The 14,637-nt window shown below is 40.2% G+C and overlaps 1 protein-coding gene across 2 annotated transcripts; it reads left to right on the top strand.

The window, feature by feature from the left end:
- The first annotated feature begins 2,384 nt into the window (after nt 1-2,384).
- LOC131132820 (aminopeptidase N-like) lies at nt 2,385-13,786 on the top strand. 2 transcript variants are annotated; one of them, XM_058078813.1, is made up of 20 exons: nt 2,385-4,596; nt 5,857-5,999; nt 6,060-6,199; nt 7,228-7,354; nt 7,455-7,609; nt 7,686-7,799; nt 8,484-8,627; nt 8,689-8,754; nt 8,826-8,891; nt 9,921-10,093; nt 10,394-10,470; nt 10,642-10,778; nt 10,859-10,914; nt 10,993-11,140; nt 11,408-11,499; nt 11,575-11,682; nt 11,750-11,917; nt 12,800-12,940; nt 13,027-13,108; nt 13,186-13,786. In XM_058078813.1, exons 1-20 carry the CDS (start codon nt 3,965-3,967, stop codon nt 13,342-13,344), a joined length of 2,928 nt encoding a protein of 975 aa, XP_057934796.1. In that variant the 5' UTR covers nt 2,385-3,964; the 3' UTR covers nt 13,345-13,786. The 2 variants fall into 2 exon arrangements, with proteins under 2 accessions (XP_057934796.1, XP_057934795.1); XM_058078812.1 differs by having other exon boundaries at nt 5,857-6,199.
- Nucleotides 13,787-14,637: the final 851 nt, after the last annotated feature.

Raw genomic sequence — 14,637 nt, 5'->3', positions numbered from 1 at the left:
TAACCCCAATGCAAAATCTGATCAAAACCCTACACTCAACTCTAACCAAAGGCCTAAACCTGTTATGGACCCCTAAGCCTAACCCAACCTAACCCCAATGCAAAATCTGATCAAAAACCCTACACTCAACTCTAACCAAAGGCCTAAGCCTGTTATGGACCTCTAAGCCTAAGCCTAACCCAACCTAACCCCAAGAATCTGAACCAAAAAGGTAAGCCCAACCCCATTACCAACCCTTAAAGCCCACCAAAACCCTTATACTAACCCCAACCACAACACAAAACCAAACCACCAACTGGGGACCTGCACACAATTCTGGGGACTAGGAAAGACCAAATCACATCGGGCCCGCATGTCTTGACTTTTGGGTCACTTTTCCAATTTAGGCTCATTTAGACCAAAGTTATTGCACAAAAAATGGGAGGTTCACACACGTAATAGGATCATTTTCCATTGCCCTGGAATTTGAGCTGCAGGAGGTATGTGGCCATGACTAAAATAAAATGCAAATGCAAGCACCGATGCTGTGTCGTGTTCTAAAACAGCTGATTCAAAAAAACTCTATGCCTTAGCGGCTTTGGCTCGGCCGTCCCGGGTCCTGGAGCTCACTATCCTGAGGATCCCGGCCAACGCTAAATGGGTGAGGAAAAACAAAGCCCGAGTGCTGATGTGGTTCTCTGGGGAGTCCGCATGAGAGTGTCAGAAATAACTCTCTTTACTATTACTATAATCATCAGGATGCCTCAATCGGGGTGACGAAAAACCGTAGCAGACATCTGCAATCATCTGACACGGCGCACTGTTTGCATGTCTATCATTTTAAAGGTCCTTTATCATGTGGGTGGCTTTTTAATATCCTGCTGGAAGTAATAGGTGTCCCTAGCGACCCCAAACATGGCGAAAAATCTATCATCTTCCTGCTTGCTTTTGAAGTTACGGCTTACTTGCTTTTGTTCTTAATAAATAGGATGACGCTATTCATCTGTTGCACAATTACGTGACTTCTCTGTTTTGTTTTTTTTTTAGAAATGTGTGTGTCACTTCACTGGAATGTGTGTGTGTGTGCACCAAGTTAGATATGTTCCGGTCAGCCTGAAAGCACCTCAGAAAATATAAACAGGGGTCTCAAACCCGCGGCCAAATGTGGCCCGCAAGACACTAGTTTAAGGCCCCCGCCTTGATATGAAAGTTTAATGTTAGTGCGGCCCGCGCAAGTTTGATATGGATGCTGTATGGTATCATGTACCCAGAAAAAATGATTACGTTTGATTAATGTTCATGTTAAAGGTTAAATAACTGTTAATAGTTGTCCTCCCTATCTGTGTGGAAGTGGTAAGTTTTTGGCTATTTAAGTTTAAAGGAAATAACTTGAAGGCTACCGTTTAGGTCGCTAGCTCTCGAGTTTGCGAGTTAGCATGTGTCTCAAGATTATGTCTCAAGAATATGTTGTAAATAAAAAAAACTATAAATGTGACTATAGTCGTGTTTTGTCATGTCTACAGGGCTCTAATAATGCTTTGTTCATTTTAATCTGAAAAAAATAATTTGTCTACCCACCAACTATATGTGGTTTCTTAAGTTTTTATTATTATTATTATATTTATTTATTACTGATTGATTGATTTTCTTTATTCTTGATTTGTTTATTTATTTTTCATCTTATTTTGTGCAGAAAAATTTGAATTAAGATATGTAAGAATGTTTTATCAGAGCTTTTATTGTAGAAAATTGGAACCAAAGCACTGAAAAAGTTTGTATATTTTTCTGTTTTTAATAAATGCGTTGTTTTTTTTGAAAACCTGATGCGGCCCAACATGAGCTAAAATATTAGAAACAGCTGTCAGTGTCATTTTGTGCAATTCTGCACCACCGTCATAACCATCATATTTTTCAATGTCTGTCTTACAATGTCACTAAAAATCTTAGCTTTAAAAATTGCACATTTTGTATAGAACTCTTGTATTGGATGTGGTTACCTTGTGTAAATGTCCCTAATAAAGTTTAATGATTAGTTTAATGATCAGACCTTGCCCAAACACGTGCTTCTACTTGGCTCTGCTAGCTAGATCTAGCTAAAAGGCTAACGCTAGCTAAAAGGCTAACACTAGCTACAAGGCCAACACTAGCTACAAGGCTAACGCTAGCTAAAAGGCTAACGCTAGGTAAAAGGCTAACACTAGCTACAAGGCTAACGCTTGCTAAAAGGCTAACGCTAGGTAAAAGGCTAACACTAGCTACAAGGCAAACACTACCTAAAACTTTAATGCTAGCTAAAAGGCGAATGCTAGTGTAAATAGGTTGATTTGGCGAAAGTTGATTGGTCATGCCTGAGGAGCGGGACACTGATGACGTCACGAGAATGCAACTGCCGTTGATAAGTTGCTAAGAGGTTTGAATGCTGGCACCTGTTGTGTTGAATCAACGGAGCTCACACGTCCTCTCCAAATAGTACAAGTTTGTGAGTTTTTGGGCTGAAAAGAGTGATTCTAAACGCCCTACACCTCGCATGATACACTAGCTAAAATGCTAACGCTAGCTAAAATGCTAACGCTAGCTAAAAGGCTAACGCTAGCTAAAATACAAGGAGTGATGTGTGATTGAATATGATTGTAAGTACATTTTATACTTGATTATCACGCATTTGTAACTTATTATGAACTCAGTATCAATGAAATGTGTTATTTTTGTGTATTTGCATATTTTTGGAAAGGAAGATACTGTTTTGAACAAATATTCTGTGCATTTGCGGGGTCCTGAATGCTGAATCAAAAATGTATTTGATTCTATTTGCATTTCATTACCCTGTGAAAGGATACTATAAATGGCTGACAAATTCAAGGTATCAACAGTAAGTTCTCTACACAAGTCTTATTTATTATAGTATTATTTTTTGGCTTCAATTCCACTCCTATTTTCTGGGAGGATGGGTGATGTCATTGCACCGTGGGTGCTATCAGAAGGCACCCAAAGGTTTTTTCCGCACCTTATTTTGAAATAAGCAAACCAAAAGCGCATCACAAGCCCTCCACGTTCACTTGACTCATTGCTTTCCAGTGGCGTCTTTTAGCCACAAGGATCGGTGGTCACCCAGTCAGGGTTTAGAGGAAACATGATGTGCGCCATCCACGTCATTCACTTCTCTTTTTTAAAAAAGATTAGTCTCATTTCATCCCTGTGGGTGAATGATGTCACTCACAGCATTAGTTAATTGAAGACTATAAAGAGCAACATTATAAAAAATGAAGAAAAAAAAAACATTTGCTTCATCCAAGGCTGCTTGTATGTATGTTAGCTTGCTTTCCTTGTTTGAAAACAGCATCGATCCAGCAAACAAGCTATTTAAATGCTATAGCCGTGTAGAATCGCTAAATAATTTTAAAAACATATTTGATTGGTTTTGGACTGATTTTATTCCTCCTGACTTTATAGCAGCTGAAATTATTTTAACGAATATTTTATACATGCATTTTTATTCCATGAAATTTTCGGCACAAACTGATGAGAGAAAAAAAAATCAAAATTCAAACGTAAAAAAAAAACATAAATTCGTTGTCTTTGGTAGTGGAGGCTTGCGTCCACTGAGGTGTCAGGAAGACTTGCAGTGGGTTTAAATGTTTTTTCACATCAACCACTGGAACATCTCCGCTCGCCACTGCAGGCCACAAAGTGTCAGTCTTTGCGCAAGCGAGGCTAAATAGGAGTTAGGCCAGCCCATATTTAGACCCGGTGCGACTTCACTTGACACAGCACTTCTACTCCCACCCGACATACTTGGGAGGAAGAGCTTCCACGCGTGATGACACAGAGGTAGCTCCTCGCCACGCCGGTCCGGCAGTAAGGTCAAAGTTTACACCCTCTTATCTGGAAGGCTTCTACACACCCAGGAGATGATCCATTAACTTCGGGCTGCGTCTGTGACGGGTATAAAGAGGCGTCGCTCTGAGGTTTCTTCTCAGATGCAAGCATGAGAAAAGGAGTCTACCTCAGCAAAGGAACGGCGGTCACCTTAGTGGTGGTGGGTGTAGCGGCCGCCGCTACCATCATCGCCTTGGCTGTGGTCTACGCTGAGGAGAGGTCAAAGAATGAAGCAGCGTCAGTATCCTCCACAGCTCAGCCCTCTACGACCACCATCACCTCCACCCCTTCCTCCAACATCAGCACCACCACACCTCCTGGCCCGCAGCAGCCCTGGCACCGCTACCGGCTGCCCACCTCCGTCGTCCCCATCTCATACGATGTCACCCTGTGGCCTCGTCTGGAGCCCCGATCCGACGGCCTCTTCTTCTTCACCGGGAGCTCCACGGTGGTCTTCACCTGCGTCAACAACACGGACCTCATCCTCATCCACTCTCATAAGCTCAACCTGAGCAGCTTTGACGGAGACCACCTGGCCCTGCTGCAGGGTCTCGACGGAACAGAGGCGCCCCCGCTGAGGAAGACCTGGTTGGAGGTCCCCACGCAGTACCTGGTCATCCAACTGAGCGGGGAGCTGCAAGCCGGCAGTACATACAGCCTCTACACCAGCTTTGAGGGAGAGCTAGCAGACGACCTGGGGGGCTTCTACAGGAGCGAGTACATGGAGGACGGAGTGAAAAAGTACGTTTTTGTCTTCTTCCCTCGTCTCAAATGTGATTGATTTGATGAGGATGATTATGGCTCCGCTTTGGGAGCCAAACCCAAGTCTGTCATTGGTCTCAAAGTGGGGAGGTAAGATGGAGAACCTGACATCACACGCTGCTGCTGCCCCGACCAGCTATGCCTTCTATTCTAGTAGCACCTAAAAACAGCTTCACCCAGGAATATAGGCTGCTTTTGATCATGAAACAATAGCACCGACAACCTGATCGGGTTTAAAAACTTCATCCACAACTATAGTTTTTGATCATTAAAAATAGCACGTAAAAACAACCTCATCTAACATTGTAGATTGTTTTTAATCATTAAAAATAGCATGCAAAAACAGCCTCATCAAACACAGTAGATTCTTATTGATCATTAAAAATAGCATTTAAAAAGAGCCTCATACAAAACTATAGTTTTTGATCATTAAAAATAGCACGTAAAAACAACCTCATCCAACATTGTAGATTGTTTTTAATCATTAAAAATAGCATGTAAAAACAGCCTCATCAAACACAGTAGATTCTTTTTGGTCATTAAAAATAGCATTTAAAAAGAGCCTCATACAAAACTATATATTTTTTGATAACTAAAAATAGCATGTAAAAACGGCCTCATGAAACAAAGTAGATTGTTTTTGATAATTAAAAATAGCACTTAAAAAGAGCCTCATCCAACACTATAGATTTTTTTGATCACTAAAAATAGCACTTAAAAAGAGCCTTATATAACACAGATTGTTTTTATCATTAAAAATAGCACTTAAAAAGAGCCTCATCCAACACTAGATTTTTTTAATCATTAAAAATAGTACTTAAAAATAGCCTTATAAAACACACAGATTTTTTCGATTAAAAATAGCATGTAAAAACAACCTTATGAAACACAGTAGATTGTTTTTGATCATTAAAAATAGCACATAAAAAGAGCCTCATCCAACACTATAAATTTTTTGATAATTAAAAATAGCACTTATAAAGAGCCTCATCCAACACTATTTTTGATCATTAAAATAGCATGTTAAACAGCCTCATGAAAACATTAGATTGTTTTTGATAATTAAAAATAGCACCTAAAAAGGGCCTCTACCAACACCTATAGATATTTTTGATCATTAAAAATAGCACTTAAAAAGAGCCAGCTTCAACCAACACTGTAGATTTTGGTCAAATGTTATATCAGTCAAAGATTGTTTACGATGTTTATTTGACCTTTCAACCCGCGTGCCACCATCAGGGTCTTGGCCACCACGCAGATGCAGCCCACGGACGCCAGGAAAACTTTCCCGTGCTTCGACGAGCCCGCCATGAAGGCCGTCTTCACGTTGACGCTCTTTCACCCCCGAGGGACCGTGGCGCTTTCCAACGCCGTCAACAACGGTGAGTCAGTCCTTTTCCGTTCCACGGCTGAGCATCATCAAGCGTTTTTTGTCCCGGTAGAGCCTATCAACGTCAACATCGATGGCGTGCCTTTACTCCAGACTGACTTTCAACCCACAGAGAGAATGTCCACCTACTTGCTGGCCATCGTCGTGTGCGACTTTGGACACATCGCCGCCGACCCGGGAGCGGACGTTCTGGTAAAACATCTCCTAACTGGCCATGTGATTGATCTGCTTTCACAACATAAGCATGATTCCGTCCCAAAAAGAATCTTTTACTAGCATTTTTGCAGTAGATCCTTAAAAACAGCAGAGTATTCCTGTTAAACAGACATATAGAGGATCTTTGATTTTTGACTCCAGCGCCACCTCTGGTGCCCTTGGTAGAATTCTTTATGGATTTTATTTAGACCCTACATATCTTGGCACATTTGCCATGAATGCGTCCCCTTGCTTGGCCTTCACACACCCCCCGCCCCCCCTCAAAAGGATCTTCTGTTCATATGTGAGAGGTTCCACTGTTTTTATTTTGGAGTATGGCTCGGATTAGCTTTGATCCGCGGTAAAAGTGACTCATTACCCCTGATCCTGATTAGCGTAGGACGACCCAGCCTGAGGTTAGTACTGTGATGTCATCGTGGAGGGTGTGGAGCATCCTCCACTTAAGGGGCTGACGGGGTTATACCCTATCCTGTGTCATGAGAAGAGCTTCGACCCGTATTTTTGCAGTAGAATTTAAAAAATACCACAATGTGGTCCTGTCCTATATAGAGGATCTGTAACTCGTGTTTTCAGAGGAGATTCAAAAACTTCTGTCGTATTGAGGATCTTTGACTCATGTATCTTCAGTCGGTCCTTACAAACAGTCACAAACAGCACTTCTTAAAATTCTTTAAATATCACTATACGGTCCTGTCAGACATAGAGGATCTTTGACTAGTGTTTTTTTCTGTCTGTATAACACTAGTCAAAGATCTTCTATACTACAGAGGATCTATGGCAGTACTTCATCTAAATACCACCATGTGGTCCTGTCATATAGAGGATCTTTGACTATCTTTGTTGCAGCCAGTCCCTAAAAAACAGCAAAGCACTCTTGTTATAAAGATGATCTTTGACTAGCATTGTTGCAGTTTGTCCTTAAAAACCAGAAGCCAGCTATAGATGATCTTTGGCGTCCTCTGGTGGTCGCCGGTGTTGTTGTTTGAGCTGTTGGGTGTTTGCAGATCAGGATCTGGGCTCGCAAGCTAGCCATCGAGGAGGGCCAAGGGGACTACGCTCTGGCCAAGACCGGACCGATCCTGGCATTCTTTGAGGACTACTATAACTCCTCCTACCCCCTGAAGAAGTCTGGTAAGGATCTCACTGCAAAAGTTTTGGGACACATGCTTTGATCAATGAATGAAGACACAAAGGCCACATGTCGCAATACTTGTGGTGTCTTTCCTTGTAGACCAGATCGCTCTACCAGACTTCAGCGCCGGCGCCATGGAGAACTGGGGTCTGATCACCTACAGCGAGAGCGCTCTCCTATACAACCCCAACGTGTCATCCAATGGGGACAAGGAATGGGTGGCCACCGTCATCTCTCATGAGCTGGCTCACATGGTAAAGGAAGCAAACCTTCTGCAGGAATTGGTCATCTCCATCTAAAAAAAATCATGTCCCCCGTCTTGGCATGCAGTGGTTTGGGAACCTGGTGACCACACGCTGGTGGAATGACTTGTGGCTCAATGAAGGATTTGCCACCTACGTGTCCTACCTAGGAGCCCACTACGCTGAACCCTCATGGAATATGGTGAGTTAGTACTCCCCACCTGTGTGTCCTACCTACCTAGGAGCCCATTATGCTGAACCCTCATGGAATATGGTCATTTATTCTTCTTTTTTTTTACTTTTCACTCACTGACACTGAAAGAGAAAAGAGAGCGAACACGAACACCATCATGACAATTTTATTTTAGCTTTCCCCAAAAACCTTGCATCATTTCATTTTAGTTCATGGAATTCTTTCTTTGTATGATTTTTATTTTTAGCTTTACAGTCCTTTGATAGCACAATAGAATTGGATTTATGTTTTATTAAAAAAAGTTTCTCTTAATAAAGCTCTACCAGTAAATAAAATTAATTATTTTTTGTTTTTGCTTTTTAAATTAAATTTTCTATATTAGTTATTATTAATTATTATGAATTATTAATTATACAATTAACTATTGATTTCTGTATTAACGCACATTTTCTTTTAATTTTTAAATACAGTAGCTTTTCATTTAATGCATGTAATACATTTTTCAATTTATTTTATTTATTTTATTTATTTTATTTATTTTATTTATTTTATTTATTTTATTTATTTTATTTATTTATTAATTTTTTAATGAAAAATAAAATGGAATGTGCTAAAATGAATGTGGGACAAATAAAAGCCCAACCATTGCGTACGTCAAATGAAACGGCCGACATTTACCTTTTTTTCCCCCAGAAAGACTTGATCGTCCTGAACGAGATCATCAGCGTGATGAACGTGGACGCGTTGGCCTCGTCCCACCCCCTGTCATCCAAGGAGGAGGACATCCAGACGCCAGCACAGATCAACCAGCTCTTCGACTCCATCACATACAGCAAGGTGCGTGAAAAGACGCATTGGTGATGAAACGCTTTTCAAACGCTTTTGTTCCACCCAGTAGGGAGCCGCCGTGCTCAGGATGCTGTCTGAGTTCATCACAGAGGACGTCTTTTCCAAAGGACTCCATGTCGGTATCCCTTTGGGACGTGTCCAAAAGCGTCAGTGCCCTTTCATCCATGTGATTGATCTTGTCTGCAGAACTACTTGGAGGAGTTCAAGTACGACAACACAGTCTACACAGACCTCTGGAAGCACCTGCAAATGGTAAGAAGACCACCTGCGTCATTAGACATCTTCATTGACAAATACACATTACTAATTATGAAGCCAAAGTAGCTTTTTAACAACAATTTTGCCCTGTATTTAAAGCTGCCCTTTTGATAACAATGTTAATAGCTAGGATGCTAACAACTAGCATGCCACCACCCTGTGTAGATATATGTTCATATCATGGGAACAACCTTTGCTTCAGCAGGTGGTTGTTGAAGTGCAAAGCGCAATGTGACATAAAATGCTAAAGCTAGCACCTAGCAAGATAGTGCTAAGTACCAAAAGTGCCATTCTGTCATGATTTTGCATTAATCCATGTAAATGCATGCAATTAAATATAAAGATATTGGCAAAAACACTAACAGCCTAGCAGTTAGCATGCTAGCACCTGACAACATAGCAAGTACCGAACGTGCCACGGCATTTTTATAGTGTACCCACATCATGCCATGTATCAATTAGAATTTTGACATGAGTAAAATAGCTGAAATGCTATCATGCTAACAGGTAGCATGCTACCACAAAGCAAGGTATCACTAAGTAGCAAAGGTGCCAAGGTAGTTCCATAGTTCCGACATCATGCCACTGTATATGCATTTTGACATCATTACATAGACTGAAATGCTAACACGTTAATGTCAGCATGCTAACACCTAGCAAGATAGCACACTGTACCGAAAGTGACAAGGCAGTTCTGTGGTGTTCCAACATAGTATGTATTTGGACATTATTGAAATAGCTGAAATGCTATAACACATGCTAACATACCAGTTAGCATGCTGTCACCTAGCAAGATATCACCAAGTAGTATATACATTTTGACATCATTAAAATTGCACAAAGGCTAACATGTTAAAGGTTAGCATGCTAGCACCTAGCAAGGTAGCACTAAGAAGTAGCAGGGAAGAGAATGTAGAGAACTAGTGCATGATGAAGGCAGTGTACATAATGAAAGCGGCCATGATCATAATAATAATAATAATCATAACAATAATAATATTTGCTTTGTGGGGGTGTCACCAGGCGGTGGATGAAGCCGGCCTGACTCTTCCTCACTCGGTGGAGACCATCATGAATCGCTGGATCCTCCAGATGGGCTTTCCTGTGGTCACCATCGACACCCAGACTGGGAGAATCTCCCAGAAACACTTCTTGCTGGACCCCGACTCCGTGGTGGACGCCCCCTCACAGTTCAAGTACCTGCAAAATTTACCATTCTGACTTTCCATAGCCATGTTTATTATTCATGATATTATTATAATATATATAATATTCCAACTTTGTGCCAATTATTAGTTTATTGTCATAAAAATGTAACTGTTAGAATGACAGCTGGTTTACCCGTTTTTGCTGTTGCTTTTTAAAAATAATCCTACCTTCTTTTTGTCAATTTTCTTGTCATAACATTATGAGGTTATAATATTTTTCCCAACTTGCACATGGCTCATAGATGTTAATATTTGTCATAAAGTGATGATGTGTGTGTGTGTTTGCAGTTATGAGTGGTTTGTTCCTGTCACGTGGATAAAGACTGATGGCGTTCCTCAGCAGCACTGGCTTCTTAGTAAAGAAGGTAGGAAAATTGTTACGATAACCATAGAACTGCAAATGAAAGGTCTCCTATTGTGTTATTTGTCAAGGGGTACCACAAGGAGCGTTTTAAAAATGCTTTTAGTCTGACCCTGGGATGGAATTTATATGAATATGCTAATTATTGGGGGTGTGGTTTGTGCATTAACACCAGAAACAAACCCGGACATGGTTCTTCTGGGTCCTGATGAGTGGCTGATGGCCAACATAAACATGACGGGCTTCTACAGGGTCAACTACGACCTGCAGAACTGGGAGCGTCTCCTGGCCAAGCTGGACTCGCAGCATCAGGTAGGACTTTCTGACCAGCAGGTGGCGCTGGCGCCGACCGTGGACGTCACGTTTCAGCTCCCTCTCCAATCTCCTGGCAGGATATCCCGGTCGTCAACCGAGCTCAGATCATTGGCGATGCTTTCAACTTGGCCAGGTCCGTCACCATCTTCCTCCATCTTCTCACATGGATCACACGCTTCATGTGGGCTGCTTTTCTTCTTGTTTGTTTTAGAGCAAAGATGGTGAACCTAACTCTGGCTCTGAGCACCACCAAGTTCCTGCAGAAGGAAGTGGAGTACCTGCCCTGGCAGACGGCCAGTAGCAACCTGGACTACTTCTACCTCATGTTTGATCGCAGCGAGGTCTACGGACCCATGCAGGTTCGCCAACAACCACAACGAGAGGCGACAGGCTTCTTAAATTCATAGCTTTTCCTATGGAGTTCTTAATGGCAAAACATTTAATTTTTTTTTTATTATTATTTATTATTTTATTATATGATATATTATTATTTTATTGAAAACATTGAAATAAATATTATTTTTTAAATTATTATTATTATTTATTATTTTATTATATTATTTATTAATATTTTATTTTATTTGACATCAGATGTGTAAGTGGTTAAAAAGGTGCTCGTCCTGCAGGCGTACATGAAGAAGCAAATCACTCCCCTGTTCGAGTACTTCCGAGAGGTGACGGCCAACTGGACCCAGGTTCCCGACAAGCACACGGACCAGTAAGCGAGACTAATCAAGTGTCCCGTCCCCATCATGGCGCATCATGGTGCATGTCCTTGTGTGTCCTTGTGGAGGTACAACCAGGTGATTGCCATCTCCAAGGCCTGCAGCAGCGGAGTGGAAGCCTGTCGGGAGCTGGTCGCCGGCTGGTTCAGGGACTGGATGAGAAACGGCACCAACGTGTACGTAAACGCTCGCCCGCTACGTCTCGGGAAGAGTGCTCAGATGGTGTTTTTCCTTCCGCCGCAGGATCAGTCCCAACCTGAGGTCCACGGCGTACTGCAGCGCCGTGGCGGCGGGCGGCGCGGAGGAGTGGGACTTTGCTTGGGCCATGTTCAAGAACGCCACCATCGCCTCAGAGGCCAACAAGCTCCTAAGTGCGCTGGCCTGCACCAGACAACCCTGGCTGCTCAACAGGTCAGTCCCGTCTTTCTGTTGTTGTCTTTCACCTCCCCACTAGGGGGCCGTGTTGCTCCTTTCCGATCATTCAGCTCATTTTTTATTTTAAGATGTGTAGCGAAGCCTGCTTTTTTTTTTTTTTTTTTACATTTGTCCAATTTTTATTTGCCAGTAAGCATACAATATTTCCTCCAATAAAAGCTCAGTTATTGCTGTTTTCAAGACCCCAGTGCAGTTACAGATCTGTGACTGCCGTTTTTACAGCTTTATTTTAAGATGTGTAGCAAAGCCTGGTTTCTATTTTTTTCACAAAGTTGATGAAAATGATACATTTATATGTTTATTTAGGACAAAAATATGCACAAAATGTAGAATAACTTATGAAATGTAAAAAAAATAGTATACACATCGTAAAATTTAATTTAATTTAATTTGAAAATTATTTATTAGAAAATGTTTACATTTAAATGTTTTGTAAATGTCATATAAAATAATGATGTCATGATATAAATAATAATAATTAAATTGCATCCATGGTAAAATAAAATTATAAATAAATTATAATATTAATTAAATATTATTTCATAGTAATGATGAATAATAATAATAATAATTAAAGAACCTAAATGATCCCCTTTTCAATTGAATGCAATATTAATTTTAATAATTTTAATAATTTTAATAATTTTAATAATTTTAATAATTTTAATAATTTTAATAATTTTAATAATTTTAATAATAATTTTAATAATAATTTTAATAATAATTTTAAAAATAATTTTAAAAATAATTTTAATAATTTTAAAAATAATTTAAATAATTTTAATAATAAGTGCTGTCAGCAGCACTTTTGTTGACTTTCTTTCCCTTGCACCCTCCCTGGTCCCGGGTCTGCTGTAGGTATCTGGACTACAGTCTGGACACAGAGAAGATCCGGAAGCAGGACGCCACCAACGTCATCACCTCCATTGCCGGGAACGCCATCGGACAGCCGCTGGCCTGGGACTTTGTCAGAAGCAAGTGGGACTACTTGTACAATGAGTGAGTGTGCACCTTTTATCAGCTTTCTCATGCACTCCGAATCATGATTTAGCTTTTTATGCTCTTAATGTTCTTATGTTGCACAGTTACGGTGGTGGATCGTTCTCCTTCGGCGGCCTCATTCACGGCGTCACCCAACGCTTCTCCACCCAGTTTGAGTACGAGCAGGTACGAACGCTGACATGAATGGTTAGCGGCAGCACTCGCACGGTCCCGCATTGAAACCTCGCTCCCGATCCTTGCAGCTGCTGGACTTCAAAGAGGAGAACGCGGGGCAGTTGGGCTCGGCCGCCGCCGCCGTGGAGCAGGCGCTGGAGAGGACCAGGACCAACATGAAGTGGGTGGCACACAACAGGAAGGACGTACTGGAATGGTTCACTCGTGAAACCTCAGACTCAGCCTGATGTCCTGCTTAGCTGGCACCCCCGCCCCCTCCCCCCGCCTCATACGTGGAGTTAAGTACATGTAGATATTTTTTATTGTGACACATTTGATAAGATAAGATATGCCTTTATTCGTATTTTTATTTTATTTGTAAATAAACCTACGCTAATGTCACTCGTCACTCACGCTACATAACACCATGAATACCATCCATCCATTTCATATTATTATTATATCAATAAACTTTTATCAATACAATTATATACAGTATGTATAGGAAGAACTATAATAATATATCAATAAATAATAAGTCTATTGTAATGGATAAATTGGAATAAATCAGTAAATAACTAATAATATTTATATTGTAATAATAATAATTTTAATGTCATAGGAATATTGAGCAACAAAAAATATATACGTATCTTTTATTACAGCTTTCATTTTTTTTAGTTAATTTGTACCCGTTCTTCTAATTATCCGTTCTTCTAAGTATTTTTGGTATGTTTCTCTCATCATGTATTTATTTATTTTGTTTTATATATTTTTCTATATATATTTAAAAAAATAAATAAAATTGTATACCTTTTTAGTAATTTTTTTTAGTATATATATATTATACTATATATATATATATACTATATATATATTATATATATACATTAGTATATATATAGTAACTTTTTAGTATATTTTATATATTTTTTAAATTAACTTTTTGGATTATTTCTATTTTTGATTAGTATATCATATTTTTATTTTATATTTTTTATATTTCATGATCATGATCTTATTATCTAAAATTGTATAAATATATATATATATATATTTTTTTTTTTTTACTAAATATATGACATTGTTTACCTTTCTAGTAATGTTTATGTAGTACTATGTAGTGGTAGAGAGTATTCCTGTGTTGCTATGATATGCTGCTATGTTATTGTAGCCGGTGTCGCGTTAGCGGCGTTAGGAAAGCCAGGTGAGAGGATTTCGTGGATTCTACCCCGCGTCGTGTTTGCTTTCCCCGGGCCAGCTGCGTGTCGGCCACACTTGGCCAGGAAGCGGCCCCCAGCGGGGGGTCTTTCCTAAAGCACTTTAGCACGGCCGTGCCACCGGGAGACGTTTATGTTAGGAAATCTAAGCCAAGACCAGAAGGCGTGTTAGCAGTGACAGTTTATTGACAATACCAATAAATACTACATAGTTATTATACTATTTACATCAAGAAGTCATAATTTGTTGCCAAGAACAAAAGCAATAGTTCATTGTTACAATGAAAGAATGAAAGTAGTGCCGTGTGGTGACGACGACGC

This window comes from Doryrhamphus excisus, chromosome 7, assembly GCF_030265055.1.
Source record: "Doryrhamphus excisus isolate RoL2022-K1 chromosome 7, RoL_Dexc_1.0, whole genome shotgun sequence".
Classification (NCBI taxonomy): domain Eukaryota; kingdom Metazoa; phylum Chordata; class Actinopteri; order Syngnathiformes; family Syngnathidae; genus Doryrhamphus; species Doryrhamphus excisus.
The sequence above is the reverse complement of the archived record's forward strand: the minus strand, read 5'-3'. Positions and strand labels throughout refer to the sequence as shown.